Source organism: Beauveria bassiana (genome assembly GCF_000280675.1).
Source record: "Beauveria bassiana ARSEF 2860 unplaced genomic scaffold BBA_S00044, whole genome shotgun sequence".
Lineage (NCBI taxonomy): Eukaryota > Fungi > Ascomycota > Sordariomycetes > Hypocreales > Cordycipitaceae > Beauveria > Beauveria bassiana.
Window position 1 is genome coordinate 78,732 of NW_007930879.1, and position 15,119 is coordinate 93,850.

At 51.5% G+C, this 15,119-nt stretch overlaps 4 protein-coding genes across 4 annotated transcripts; 3 read left to right on the forward strand and 1 right to left on the reverse strand.

Annotated features, from left to right (window-relative positions):
• Nucleotides 1–3,508: 3,508 nt before the first annotated feature.
• On the forward strand, nt 3,509–4,348 carry BBA_09048 (uncharacterized protein; the record flags this gene model as incomplete). Its single annotated transcript, XM_008604145.1, has 2 exons — nt 3,509–3,930; nt 3,988–4,348. The coding sequence occupies 2 exons, from the start codon at nt 3,509–3,511 to the stop codon at nt 4,346–4,348; spliced, it is 783 nt and encodes a 260-aa protein (XP_008602367.1).
• Nucleotides 4,349–6,710: 2,362 nt separating this feature from the next.
• BBA_09049 (RING finger domain protein) lies at nt 6,711–7,785 on the forward strand (the record flags this gene model as incomplete). The annotated part of the gene is made up of 2 exons (XM_008604146.1): nt 6,711–6,922; nt 7,014–7,785. 2 exons carry the CDS (start codon nt 6,711–6,713, stop codon nt 7,783–7,785), a joined length of 984 nt encoding a protein of 327 aa, XP_008602368.1.
• Nucleotides 7,786–9,236: 1,451 nt separating this feature from the next.
• On the reverse strand, nt 9,237–12,993 carry BBA_09050 (potassium/sodium efflux P-type ATPase; the record flags this gene model as incomplete). The annotated part of the gene is made up of 4 exons (XM_008604147.1): nt 9,237–9,899; nt 9,956–11,397; nt 11,449–12,331; nt 12,733–12,993. 4 exons carry the CDS (start codon nt 12,991–12,993, stop codon nt 9,237–9,239), a joined length of 3,249 nt encoding a protein of 1,082 aa, XP_008602369.1.
• Nucleotides 12,994–13,582: 589 nt separating this feature from the next.
• On the forward strand, nt 13,583–14,754 carry BBA_09051 (uncharacterized protein; the record flags this gene model as incomplete). The annotated part of the gene is made up of 4 exons (XM_008604148.1): nt 13,583–13,628; nt 13,799–13,888; nt 14,152–14,421; nt 14,471–14,754. 4 exons carry the CDS (start codon nt 13,583–13,585, stop codon nt 14,752–14,754), a joined length of 690 nt encoding a protein of 229 aa, XP_008602370.1.
• Between the last annotated feature and the right edge of the window lie 365 nt (nt 14,755–15,119).

Consider the following 15,119-nt stretch of genomic DNA (forward strand, 5'->3'; position numbering starts at 1 on the left):
ATATATTCTCGTACTCACCGGCCTAACGATTCTGGGCAGCGCGTGTGTTATTGCAATCATGGCTGCTCGGACTGGCAGTATTGAAAATGCGCTAACGGCTGGGAGCTATGCCTGTGGACTTGGTGGTACACTGATTGCGGTTCTCACTCTGCTAAGTGCTTTACTTCGATAGCGTCATACCTCAGCATATAGACGAAAATGGTAAGCGGCGTGGCTATTGATTAACTTGCTTCTGTGTCAAGGGCGGTGACGGGAGCCTTCAGGTTTGAGTTTTTCATTGAAAGCTTTCCCTTGCCGGCTCAAGTTCACGTGTGACTTTGTACGTTTTCTGTGCAGAAACACCCACCCCTTTTTTTCCTTGTCAACGTCGGCATAAGCGCCGGAGTCAACATATGATATAACATCACAATTTTTCAACTAGGCAGCATGGAGAACTTTGGCCCAGCGGTCAAGCTCTATCCTATGCATGATCCGTGGCATGCATGGAATCTACTGCATTGCTCCGAGTAGTCAGGAACCGGTCAAGACCCCGTTATTTGACTGGCAGCCCGAAAGCCAATTCGTCCATTTGACCGACGCGGTCGGTCAAATCACTACCAAGTAACGTGCCAACTGTTACCATGCTCAACTTGGATTTTCGACTCGGCGATTCATCACCAGACCAATTCAGCCCACCTTCGCGTTGATGGCATGCGGCAGTCAAGCTTTCCCCACTGAACACAAACGTCCCGTACACAAAAGAAACGCCAGCAGCTCAAAGTATACTTAGGTCTGCGAAAGTAGCAATATACCGCCAGCCGATTCTTTGTCAACCCTCTTCAACACTGAGCAGCTCCTAAGAATGCATTGAGGGATGTTTTAGCTGAACTAAGACGAGATTCTGCACCAGAAGCATGCATTGACTTAAACAAAGAACCCCAATTAAACGCATTGGTCTCCTACATCACGCCTCACGTTGTTTGGATCGTCCCAGTATCACCCCGCCATTTAAGGCAATAGCGGCCCCGGCTGCCTAGACAGCCGTGTTTACGGCCGCGATACCATAGCCCCCTGCCGCTGCGCTCTGTAGCGTTACGAAAACACTACCGCCAACTACATTGCCGATGCCACTTTGCACAGCCGCCGCTACAGATCCTAAGATCTCTATTATTTTCATCGACTTAAGCATATTCGTCTAAAATATTAACTCTTACCTATAGCGACCCCATTAGCCGTAAAACCAGCCACGCTAAGAATTAGAGCCGTAAAAAGGCTAGGTGCCTTCATACGACAGCGTATTTCCATACGCTGTCGTATGAAGGCACACCTCCTAGTTTCAAACGCCCTCTTATGAAGGTAAAACTCCTATTTTCATACGCTTACTGACTGGTGAAAGTTACCCCTGTACTCGACCGCACCTACTGACTGGTGAAAGTTACCCCCTGTACTCGACCGCACCTACTGACTGGTGAAAGTTACTTTTACGGGCACAAAGGCAGAAAGCCATGTGCAGGCGATACGGGGAATCCAGCACAACCGCTTTGTCAACGCTCACCTCTTTTTTGCCATAGATGATGGATACCTCGTTTCCTTCGAGTTCATGCCTATGGCATTGTGCGAAGTTGCAGGTAATCCTCTTCTGAATGACCTGCGACTGGCATCAATATTGGGACAGATGAGCTGTGTTCAAACGCGTATCAGTGTCGCCGTCTAAAGCGCCGCAGATTGTCGATGGACTATTATATCTCGAGCAGAAATCCCTAGAACATTCGCAACTCACTTGTTCTAATATCTTAATCGATACCCTCGGCAACGTCAAGCTATGTATATACGCCTATAGACTGCAACCCATTCCCCGCTGACTGTTGGCCACGGGGCCAAGAACACATTCGAAGCTCAACAGCAGCGTGCCCGCATGCGAAGGCTGTCGGGGAAATCATTATGTACCTTTCACATGGGCAGGCGAACGAATCTGGCAATGTCGGGCTGGACGATCCCGGACGGTTCCCGCTGGCCTTCGAGTTTCTTTCTGCGACGCAGAGAACTTCTAAGATAGTCTCAATCGCACAAGTAAGTCGCCCTGATGTCGTGCAATGGCTCATTACGGCGCTGACCATGACAGGAGCCTTTATTGAAAGAACTTCCCTGGCACAAGACAAGGCTCGCAGGACTAGTCACTTTGACAAGCACGAGGATTGGCAGCGGATATAGTTTCCCCACAAAAGAATAGAACGGTCACTGGCTCATGGCAGAACGCCTAGCATTGACAAACAGAAAACAAATACGCAAGACAATGTCCGCAAGAGGTATTTCACCGGAATAAGCTGTGGCTCTGTCGCCGAATTTTACTTCATTTATATTCTCTGATTTGATGTAGATTTATATGCGGAGATTCTACGTAGACAGGTAAGTATGGCAGTCACTGGCTGCATGGTCGACGTACATATTCTCCATCAAGCTTGTCTTCGTCGAGCGCCTCGTTCAACAATTTCTGAGCGGCGATTCCGACGTCTCGGAAAGGTCAGCACGCGCATATCACATCCATCTTACAATTTCTCACCTCTCCTCTCTATCTGCCATACTAGATGAATCCTGCGCGTTGAAGTCGCGCGACCGTTTTGATTGTGAATCAGCTTCCGCAGATACGGCAAGTGCGCGGCAATGCTAATTCCGGTGGCCAGCATAACGACATTTTCATATAAATAGACTGGTAGCTGCTTTCCATGCGGACCGCTGAACATTGCCCTGCGTGTGGTCGGGCCGTGGTCCTATAGAGCGAACAGATTTTTGGTGAAGCCGCCGCGAGGCTCGATAAACAGGTCGAGATGCTTCTGCGGCTTTTCGGACCAAGATATCACAGTAAAAGGATGTGTCTATGCGGCCGACCCCAGACTGGCCCACGGAACCCAAAGGCTTATGTACTGTCCAGCTCTGACCTTCAGCGGCCTAGACAACTGCAGGCTTACTTTGATTGCGTCATTGTCGTATGTTATTCGTGCCGTAGAGAGCCCTGACCTATTCCGATACGAGATGCTGGCGAGCCAGAAGATAGAGATTGTAGAGAATAGAGCTCCGCCAATGCACAGGTACAAGTGCGGAAACAGATCGGCGGATGAGGCATGCCGCCAAAGACCGTACACGAAGGCGAACGAAAGTATCTGGTGGATGCGCAGGGCGGCTTCGTACGAGACGCTTCGCAGTGCCAAAGTAGAAGGCTGAAAAGGGGTACCTTCCTTCAGGAAAAGCTCACTTGGTACTATAAATTGCGATATCGACCCACGACAAGAGATGTTGAGCAGCAATCAAATGGTCGCTCAAACGAGAAGTCAGACGGCAGGCAATCAGCAGACGAAAACCAAAGAACAGAAGACAAAGCAGCGAGAGAATTATAGTATTCCGAAAAAAGGAGATTCTGACAGAACATCGAAAACCTTAAGAGAAAACCTTGAATGCCGCAGCGGACGCGTACGAAAAGGCAGGTGATGGCAAGAAAGCGAAAATGCAGAATCAATTGAATGTTCGTCAACCCATGACCAAGCCGGAGGCCATGGACGAGGATGATGAGGAGCCGGCAGGAGAGCAAAACGTGAAGAAAGAGTCTGAAGAGGGCAGCATGTTCGTGTCACCAATCAATAACGACCAGGATAATTCGCCAGAGAAGGGCAAAGGCTCGCCGTCAGACCCAAAGCCGTCGTCCGACAAGGAGCAATACCCAAAGCCGTCATCCGACAAGGAGCAGGACCCAAAGCCATCGTCCGACAAGGAGCAGGACCCAACGCCGTCCAGTAATAACGACCACGACAAGCCTCCACCGCCGAGGGTCGGCTTCCAAAATGGCTTAGCAAAGCCCTCAACAGAGGCAGAAGACGAACTGGACTTGGTACGAGCGAATCCCGTGCGCTCGCTCTTCCACGGCGGCGCGTCTGAAAACGTAGGCTGGAGCAGGCTCGCGTTTGGCCGTGCTTTCAATATTGAAAGATAAGGGCCACCTAACGCCGCAAGGTTCAGATTGAAGCGACATAACGACGTGATCGAGACAGAAAGTCTCGAAGATCTTTCGTACGGGATCAAAAAGCAGCGCAACGGTGGAAAGCTTTACCAGTGCGGTGACATTGTGTCAGTCCGAGGTTTTGCCTGGCAGCCTCTCAAGAATATCGACCACTACTCGTCACTTGCGCCCCGCAACTGGAAACAGGGCAACAGGACGGTACGGCCTCCGATGCGCATCATGGTGAAATGGACAGGTAAGGCTGAGACAGAGGATGAGGGACGGGAAGTGACGAGATGGGAAAAGCGTGACGCTGTGTGGAGGTGTTGGGAAGATGAGCGAGGCCATGGAGGTGCCACAGTGCAGTGCGAGGAGGATTGAGACTAGGTGAAGCCGTTATTTTGAAAAGGGAGAGTTCTATTCGCTTTGCGATTTTGTGATCGTCACTGCCGCCTATCGATGCGAGAAACCATTTCAGGAATGGCAATCGAAGCAGCGGCCGGGAAGAGACCGGTCCCCTACTCCTGGGCTGCCTCTGCTGAAACGAGAATGAGAAGCAGCCGGGCAGTGGGGAAAGCTCCGATAAGCCGTGGTCATCTCAGCATACAGACAAGCCAGAGGGGGCTGAGGCTCAGGCAGACACTACCCACTAGTCGCTGTTCAAAACTGCCACGGCTGGTTCCAATGGCAGGCGCAATAATCTGGGTATAGGCGTAGGAATCTATTTTGGTACTTGTTTTACGGATTTCTCCTGTTTAGTAAAATGGATTTTACGCGTTTTCCGTTGCACTGATCAAACTACACGGTACGTTCACATAACTGTGACGGCGGCAGCGCCGGTGGCCATCTAGCCTAGAGAATATAGATAGTTGAAGCCCGGTTACGATGGCCGCCCCTGAGTACGTAGAATCGCCTTACATTGCAGGACAGGGTTCACCGTCTACGTTGACCAGCACGTTACACTTTCACTAAAGCTCTATGTCCACGCACTGTGTAGTACCGATACTTTATTCATTGCTCTAGAGAAGAGATTTGTTCGCTACGTAGCACAATTTCTTTACGAACAGCGCCGCTAGGTAGATAGGTAGGTGGCATATCAAACCGAACATGTCGGCACTGCCGTCTCTTCGACCGTTTCTCAGAACCGCTCTCCTTTGTCCGGTTCTCAGCTAGAAAACAGTCGATAAAGTCCTCCATAACGTGATAGAATTGATCGTCAAATATCCTGAGCTGTCTAGATTTAGTTTGACAGCACACGCTTTTCATTTTGGCTCGTGACTGACTTCTTGTGCTGGTTGCATTTCGTGAAGGTAGAAGCCTGGTGGAGCCTCTTTGAAGTTGTGTTGGGACGACCGCATGCCACGCTCAGGGGCATGGATCCTCGATCAAGCGGAGTATTAAATAATCAGACTGAGTATGCAGCCTACCGAGCAGGCGGCCTAGCCCTCACGACATCGCATAGACGCGTTCCATTTATTTAACCATATTGAATCTGCTGCCCTGCGGACTGCTTTGAGTACCACCAGCTACCGACAGAAGATGGGTTGGCTTCACTGGTGGCGGGACTGCTGGCCTCAATCCACCGCTCCGCATGAGCCGCCTACATCGAACGAGAAAAAACAGATATTTTCGAACAGTATCTTCACCGGTCTACCTGGCCTCCGTCACTCATTCCCAATTAACTGGGACGTGATACAGCGACACGATGGCACGGTTTTGAAGGGTATACATAAGAAAAGCTGCCTATCACAGGCACAACGGAGCAGTGAAAATACTGTAATGTAGGTAGTTGACCATCACCGTAAGAAGATACGCTGCAGGATAGCCTAACTCTGTAAGCGGCTACAAGTAAGCCGAAAGGCCCGTATGAGCTAGAAGGTAATATACTAGCTATTGTATTCTTATAATATTTTCTTAGAATTTCTATCTAGCTGTATGCTATAGGCACAACAAGGGGTGTTATCATATTCGAGCAGTCGTGTGCATGCGATGCACACAGAAAAAGCGGAGTTGCCATGCTTCGAGAGCTAATACCCAATATGAAAAACCTACGCTGGAGTAATGCAGCCTGAAAATTGCAGGTTTCGACAGTTTGAAAAAGAAAAAAAGAAAGAGAGAAGAAAGAAAAAAAAAAGATAAGAAAAAATTGGGTCGAGCAGGTAGTCGACAGCTTGCAGTTCGCAGAAGTGACGTTATTCCTGTTTGCGAATAGGTCCAAGTTATTTGTCACTAAAATAATAAACACAGCGGCTGCCGTCCCCTGCGTGGCAGCTACAGCGCTATAAGCGCTGTGGAGATATGGAGGATGCTGGGCTAACGAGTTCATTATGACGAGGTGATGCGCTAATTACCTTTGGCTCACTCCCCGCATCGAGATCGTCAAGGAACATTGTGTTGTCAGGTTAAGTGTCTCTTTACGCGTGTGATTTGTGTCTCTTCCCCCAACTTTTTCGTAAATCCAAGTGTCGATACAGCGGGAACAAACCGCCCTCATCAGTCACTAATCGCAGTACATGGTATGCCCGACTTGCTCGAACCGTATTTCTCAATACGAACTAATCAGTAAAGTACGAAAGCGAGCGTCATTCAGCGCCTTCAGTCCCAGCCTGTAACTCCCTACTCCGGACACAGGTGCAACGGGCCTCTGACGACGAAGTTGTTATTCTCTGAGCCAAGTGCTCTGCCGTCATCGGCGCACCTAAGGATTGGCGAAAAAACCTGCGTAACAGGTGTCGAATGCTCTATGACAACAACCTTGGCCTATCAAGGCCTGGCATATGCAGCCTTCCTCATGACAACATTTACGACACTGTTTAAACTACCTACTCGTACGATGGAAGGTGTGCAAGGCGCGGATATCACAATAGTATCAAACAAAAGCCAAAGCCAGAACCCTGACTCTACGACTCCCGCTTTCCCAGCCATTTTCTTTGGCGTCGTATTTGCCATTCCTTGGTAAGCTGCGCGAGTCCCCCACCTATACCTTCGGAAGCAAGGGGAGCGGGACTATATCTCGTCGCAAGAGTTCCTTAATAACGCGTTACAGTGTCATACTCAGTGCCCAGTATTGTTTCCGCTATGCTCATAACAGAACTAGAGCAACCGTCGTAAACGGCCGACCAACACCTCTCGTGACTATGCCCAATGCTCGTCGAGAGCGCCGACAAAAGAGTCTTATGACTGTGAATGAGATCAACGGCAGATTCCCGAAGAGGAAGTATGGACATTGGGTGTCAGAGCGCGCTGGGGAGTGTCTGCCAACCGCTGATAGCTTTACCGTAACCACCGTCGTGGCGACCATTGAACAAGAAGGTCAAGTGGATGCGCATCACAAGCTCGAATCAGAGCCGCTGGAAGCTGAGCGTCAGGCCGAAGCACCTAGGGCATCCTCAAGTCCGCTGCGCGGGTCTTCAGGCTATGGTTTTAGTAACGGTGGGCACCCAGGTGCCGTCGGCCTACCCGAACGAACCAGTGAACCTGGTGATATCTGCGCGATTTGCATTGATCTGTTTCAGAACGAGAACTATATCAGAGGATTGGTGTGCGGCCATGTATTTCATGTTGTGTGCATTGACACCTGGCTGACCAGCCGCCGCGCTTGTTGCCCACTCTGCAAGGTAGCGCAGAATATGCCAATACCTCGCGATGCTGGAAGGCGCAGTTCTGCCGCAGCGAATAGCTCCAACCTCAGTGAGCACAGCAACAACAGAATTAGCCATCATATCCGCCCCCAGCCAGCATGCTTACGAGACAACAACTTAGGCTCATTCTGCCGAGCATCGTTGAGGCAAATTGGCGCAACTGGTCATGATCAATGAGCTTGGGGAGGCGGGAACAACGGAGAATATGGAGGCTTCAGGCAGCATAATGGAAGCCATTGCAGGGGTGGTGTGGAAGCATGCGAGGATATGAATGTCATGTCAGGATGCTCTGCGAAAGCAAGCGTCGCGAGCCACAATCTGTCAGCTGTTGGAGGCATCCAACGGCTTCGATATCGGCGTATGGCAACTTTAGCAGGTAATGAAACTGCGGAAGTTCGACCTGGCGAGACGCAATATTAGCATAAGCCAATCAATGGACCAATGCCGCCTTGAACTGCCCCGATGGAAGCTGGATACACGCTGGTTTGATAAGCGCTTGCTCGATTGCTGCATTGGTTGGTGTCGCGCCTAGAAATTTAAGCCTGCGCTACTTCTGGATAGAGCCACTTCGGTCCAAATTATGCCTGTCTATCAAGTGGCGGATTTCGGAGTCAGATCCACCGATGATTGCGTACAATGCGGCATGGTAGACCTTTTTGGAGATGCACAGCTTATACAGCCAATAAACCGTCCCAGATGAGTTGTGCTTGGATTCTAGAGCCGTAGTTCCACGTCCGTGACAGGATATCAAGGCCATCATAGTCGACGTCTTCACCCACGGAGGCCTCACCGTGGAGGTGGTAGCTTGTGGAATTATCTGCAGGGACATGAAAGCAATGAAGAGCCTGAACCAGAAAAGGTGCATGTAGATACAATTGACGAGTCCTGGTCGGAATTCATTATCGTGCAGGGAGTTTATTTAGGAGACGATAGTTTGCTAGTTTACAGGTATGTATTACGCGTCGAAGTGTCGCGAAATAGGGTGTGCCATAACTCCGTTTTGTGCGCACTGTCCCATGACGCAGGCGGTTCAGGCGGTCCATTACCCACGAACTGGACCGCCCGGTCCACCGAAAATACTGGACTGGACTGACTAGTAGGCGGGTGGTCCATTCGGTCTACCCATTTGGACCGCATTTCTGGAACACTGATGCTAGGCTCGTTCGGCTAATTCGGCCGCAGCAAGCAGAAATCTAAGGAAATTTGTCCAACAGCAACGAGCACAGGTCAGGCCAATTGGGGAGAGGGGGAAGCTCGTCGTTGCAACAATGGCACAACAGGCGGAGCTATGAGAAGTCAGCACTCTTATGGTTGGAGAATGTAGGTGGCCTTACTAGGATGCCTAAGTTTTGTCCATAAAATTTCTTTTCCATCTAATTCGTAGGAGCAGTGAAATTTGAATTAGACAGGTTGATCTCCAGCATGTCTTGCTCCAATCGGCAGAAGTAGTCCTTCTATCAGAGGCTGGATGTGCCAGCATTTAGGCTGCGGGGTAGCCTGCCAGACGTGAACAGGTAACAGCGACCCTGCACCCCTATAGTCATAGCAAGGCGTCGGTCCTCTTGGCGTTGCCAGCAGCTGCACCGCTGCTGCACCGCTGCTGCCGCGCCGTTACTGTGAGAATTTCTCTATACAGAAATCTCATCGCTGCGGGCAGAGCGATTCTGAACGCCGCTGTTGCGATCAGAGCCACCAGGAGACGACTTAATAAAGTAGTCGCCAAACACGCGCTGCTCGAGGTTCTGGTCCTGAACTCCGAGGCCTTGCTTCGCCGCAAGACGGCGGAAATAGATGCGCTTGGCCCACTTCCAAGCTTCGATACCAAGGAAGAAGAGCAAGGCCTCGACAAAAACGATGCCCCACTCCCAGGTGATAGGAGCGTGCTTCAACACGACGTCGTTGATGACGGGGATGTAGATGAGCGGGAACATGGTGACGAATCCAGCAATGATGGCCCAGAACAGGAACTGATTACGCCAGGCATCAATGATCCATTGGCTGAAGTATCGTTTACTGCCGGGCTGCATGCGGAAGAAGGAACGACGCATGTTGACCATTTCCCAGGCGAGGAAGAGAGCAAACCAGGTCAAGCAGGCGAATGTAGTGGCACGAGCACGGAAGACCACCTCGCAGCCTTCACGCTTCTCATTGCAGTTGGGACCGATATCGGCGGCACCATTGCCAAAGCCGTAGAGCACGAGGACGAAAGAAGACAGGCAAAGTGCAGACATCCAGAGGCCGTAAACCACCATATCAACCAGAAGTTCCGGTGTGAACACGCCTTGTTTGAGCTTAGAACACTATAAGCAGCTGTTCACGTCATTGTTGTGAAATATGACCCACTTACGTTTTGGGGAGGTCGTTGCATGATATCAGGGGCAGCAATCTCAAAACCAAGGCCCATATCAGGCATACCAGAAGTAATCATGATGATCCATAGAATCTGAACAGGAGCAAGAGGGAAGATGGAAACGCCGCGGGCATCCTTGAAGGCGAGACCAATGAGAAGCGTGCAGGCCTGGGCAATGTTCTCGGCCAAGACGTGGAGGATGAACTTTTGGATGTTGTCAAACATGCGGCGTCCTTCCTCAACAGCGTTGAGGATAGAGGCAAAGTTGTCATCGGTCAGAACAATGTCGGAGGCTTCCTTGGCGACGTCAGAGCCGGCTTGGCCCATGGCAATACCGACGTCGGCACGCTTCAAACTGGGCGAGTCGTTGACGCCATCACCAGTCATGGCAACAAAGGCCTTGCGGCGATGGAGTGCTTCAATCATGCGGACCTTTGTCTGAGGAGCGCATCGGGCAACAACCAGCGGGAGCATGGGGAGATTGTCGATTTCATGGTCGGTTAGTTTGTCAAAGTCGTGCGCAGCCATGACCATGGTGCGGGCAACATCGCTGGAAACATTAGATATGCGAGTGGGCAGAATACCGACTTCGAGGGCAATTGCGCGGGCCGTCTCGGGGTGGTCACCAGTCAACATGTGGACGCTAATACCGGCCTCGTGGCACATGCGGACAGAGGAGGCGGACTCAGGCCGTGGCGGATCGTAGAGACCAATCAAGCCACGGAAGACAAGATCCTGCTCAAACAGACCACGGTCCAGCTCGGCCTCATTGTGCTCAACAATGGGGAGATCGGTTCGGCTGGCAAGGGCGAGTACACGGAGACCAAGACGGGCGAGGGACTCCATGTTCCTGAGAACGTCCTCCTTAACATCATCGGTGAATATCTTGATCTCGTCATCGACGGCATACCGGGGGCAGGTTGTGAGGACACGTTCGACGGCACCCTTAGTGAACAAATGCTGCATCTGGGATTCCTTGTGCTCAAAGATGACGGACATCTTCTTGACATCAGAGTCGAACGGAAACTCGGCGATCTCGGACCACTGGGCGTCCTTGCCCTGGGAAAGTCGGAGGCGGTTCCAGTTGAAGCGGGTGGCAAACACCTGAATGGCGATTTCGGTAGGATCTCCGCGGCCGTGCCACTCATCTTCGACCTTAGTCACGGAAGCCAAGTTGGCAAGAGAAGCGACGTTGAGGTACTCACGCAGGGTGCTGTCGTTGCCGGCCATTTCCCCGGCATTGATGGGGGTGCCTTCAGAGTCCTTGTGCTGGAAGTTAATATCCTTAGGCTGGTCCTTTCTAAAGCCAAGATCGCCGACCGTCGGGTTAAAGGGTTCGTTGGTTGCACCGACAGAGTAGGTACCACGGCCTGGGATCCAGGCCTTTTTGACAAGCATGTTACCCTGGGTGAGAGTACCAGTCTTGTCCGAGCAAATATCTATTGACAAGTTAAAACGACTGACGAGATGCTGTGGTTTGGCACGCCTACTAGAAACCGCACCGAGAGCCTCGAGGGACTTAAGGTTGCGAACAATGACGTGGCGCTGGACCATGCGCTTGGTGCCAGCGGCCATCGTGATGGTTAGGACGACAATGAGAGAGGCGGGAATCATGGACAGACCAGTGGCGACGGCATAGATGATGACTTCTTGCCTGGTATTAAACTCGTTGGCACCCAAGACGATGATAGCGCAAATTATGGCAGCTCCGAGCAAGAGCAGAGCCAGTTTTGACAGCTTCTTCTGGAGGGGAGTACCGACTTTAACACCAAGGAAGCGACCGACGGCATCACTGAACGTGAGACCCCAAGCCTGAAGCCAGCGATGGAAGCTGGTGGTGCCGTCCTCCTTGCGCTTAGGCTCGCGGCGGCGAGAAGCCTTGCCACGGAGAGCGACTGCAATCTGACCAATCTCGGTGTACATGCCAGTGGCGAAGACAACACCGCGCGCGCGGCCCTTCGTGACGGTAGAGGAGCTGTATGCAACGTTGAGACGGTCGCCGGGGCCAGTCTCCTGAGGGTACGTGGCAGTAGCCTCCTTGCGGACGGGCAAAGACTCTCCAGTAAGCAGAGCCTCGTTGGTCTCAAAATTGACGGTCTCGACCAGACGGATATCAGCGGGGATGGTGTCACCAGTCTTGAGCTCAACCATATCACCGGGAACAATATCGGCAGTGACGATGGTCTGGTTGCTCCCGTTGCGAATAGCTTGGGCGGTGGGAGAGCTGAGAGAGCGAAGGGAGTCCATGGTCTTTGCAGCTTGAAGCTCTTGAAAGAAGCCGACGACGATATTGAGGAGAATGACGGCGGTGATGACACCGCCTTCGATCCAGGACTTGATACCGAAAGAAGCGGCCATCGCGAGGATAAGGACCTGCCACGCGAGTTAGCATGATGTACATCATTGCGATGAAATTTTGAAGGCCGTTTCTGCCACTGTGTTAAGAAGCGTAGGGCAGCTCTTGTCCGTTTTCAGGGTCATTGCTCTCGCGTTGGCATGGCATGGCGCCGCTGCCGAATGCCACCTGTCACGGTTCCCAACAGCCGGAGCTTGCTTACGAACACGCACAACAAGCGGCTACCTCCCAGCGTGTCGCCAAAGCCACATTTCCGCCCTCTGCAGGAGAGTAACTGAGCGCATGGGCGGAGTGGTAGGTCGGCGTTGGGCGGCGCAGGCCAGACTGGCAGCCGAAAGTGAGAGGATTGACACCACCTGTGTTCGAAAGAAACAGAGGGATTTAAAAAAAAAAGGCAATGGGATGAGAAGTAGCTTACCAGAGTGAGGGCGTTGGCAATCTGGCCGATTAGGATCCGGAGGGTTTGCACGCCTTCCTGCTCACTAAACTCATTGCGACCGTGTTCCTCGAGCCGTCTCTTCGCCTGGTCGGGCGAGAGGCCGACTTCGATGTCGGCCTTAAGCTCGCTGACAACGTCATCGATGGAGAGAGCGTGGGCGGGCGCCGAAATGGGCTCGTTGGACTGCCCTGAGACATGGTTCTGCAACTGCAGCTGCAGAGCCTCCTTTTCCTGGCCCATTGAGAGGGATCAGTTAGGCCAAGGGACGTTGCGAAGATTTTCCTGTAGTGTTATATTGTATGTGTAAGATGCGCTATTTTTGTCGTGGTGTTGCTCGGTTCACTCTTGCCATCTGACAAGTAGAGGGAAGGTGAAGCTTCTTTCCTTTCACGCGGACGAAAGAAAGAGCAGCGCCTGGAAAGGATGTGTTAAGGATGTAAAGAGGAGGAATAAGAGGAGGGGGCGGCGCAGGGGGGCTGCGATAAAGTTTCAGGCAAGATCGTCAAAATTTTGGACATATCGAATGCTAAAGAACCTGGCAACCATACGCTGACAGTTGGCGTAGCGACTGCGACCGAGCCATAGATCCAAGAGTGTATAAGTGGGCCATGCCGTGCCACCACACGCTCGATAGCCCACGGAGGTTAGTTGAGAAGTTGCATTTGAAATGCATCCCACTCCATCCGTACTGCGCAAGCAGGAACAGGCAGTATATTTGGGCATAGCACCGAGTCAAGAAATGCGCTTCACATTGTGGTAACACGGTGGTCAATTTCGTACAGCAAGGTCTTGACCTAAAATCCTTCACATCCCCGCAGCTGAATGCGGCATGGTGCTTGGCGCCAATGCTGCTAGACCGCGAAACAAAACACTGGGTACGTAGTAACCACCACCGCTTTTCACACAAACTGAACTTTCGGTGCGCTTCGCGCAGCTTCCTCTCTCATTACAAAGTTGCAAGCCAACGATTCTCTAATTTTTTACATTCGCGACAGACTATATGGTAATTAATATACCTGATAAAACCTGTGCAAATACACCACAGCAATTCAGCGCTACGGCACCGCACAGGTCTACCAACACGCTAGCCATACCACGGTAGTACAGCGACGCTTTGCCAAACTTCCAGCGCTATGTCGGTTCACATCACAAGTACTGGTAACTCGACTCGAATTTGTGGCAGGCAACTCCGTTCCAAATTCTAGAAGCGTGTATTCGTTCATTGTTTTATCACGCCCGGTGGCTTCCAGCCAATAGGGCTCACTAGCTATGCTTAGGTACATATTGACTGTTCGCATCATCCCGTCCACTTTATGGCGATGCCGGCGTCATGCCGCTGGGAGAAGAAGAGCTGTTGCCCTCTACCTTTGCCTTGGATACTTAGCTAACCAATACAAGATACCCCTAAAACCAAAAACGAAGTCGCTGGCGCACAAAATGCCGTCGCCGAACATGCTACCCCGTCAGGTGTGACACCGTCCGGGTTGCCCAAATTAGCTATCGTGGACAGAAACGGCAAAATTGGGGGTGAACCGTCGGATGCTTCGCTCTCCCCTCCACCCACGGACAAAGATGGTGAGAGAGGCGCGCTTCATCGCGAGAAAGAGCATGGCGATGCCAATGTTGCTGCTACTCCGGAGGGCAGCATCTCTCCAAAAACAACACTAGGTATGATGCCCTTCCTGTTTATCAAAGCTATCTGGTTACACGTTGCAAGGTACTCCGGAGAATGAAACTGAAGAGGCAACCTCACGACACAATGGCGACGGACCAAGTGCTTCCCGACTGACAACCTTGTTGTCGGAGCTACAGCCCCTGCGTTGCTCGCCATCGGCGGATCAAGACAGTGAGGACAGTGACGGACCACCCCGCACGCGCGAATCTACAATCTCAATGCCTTCTTCGTCCACATCACCACCGTCAGACCGTGACGTAGTATATGTTGGGTTTCAGCCTCTGTTCAAGACTTCGCAGATTCGATTGCAGCTACTGCGGGTATGAGCCTCATTGACGAAGTTTTTTCTCGGCTTCTGAGGTCAAAATCCACGTCACGCAGCCAATGATGTGCAAGTGGTTAGTGGGGCCAAACATGAGGCCACCAAGGTCTAAAAGGCCATGGACCCCCATCTTTCTAGATACAGTTCTTTGATAGCAATAAAACCATGCAGACGCGAACAACTTGAAAATGAACCACTCAAACGAATTATATCGAGCAAGATATATTGTTCAGATGGGAGCCTTAAGTTTGCACAACGCTTGATACGCGTTTTCTTTATCAGTAAAGGCTGCGCATGCCACGAGGCTTGTTGTTTTCCTCTGAGAGTTGGTTATTTCTTTCGGTCACGTGGGAAGGGATTCGTGACCAC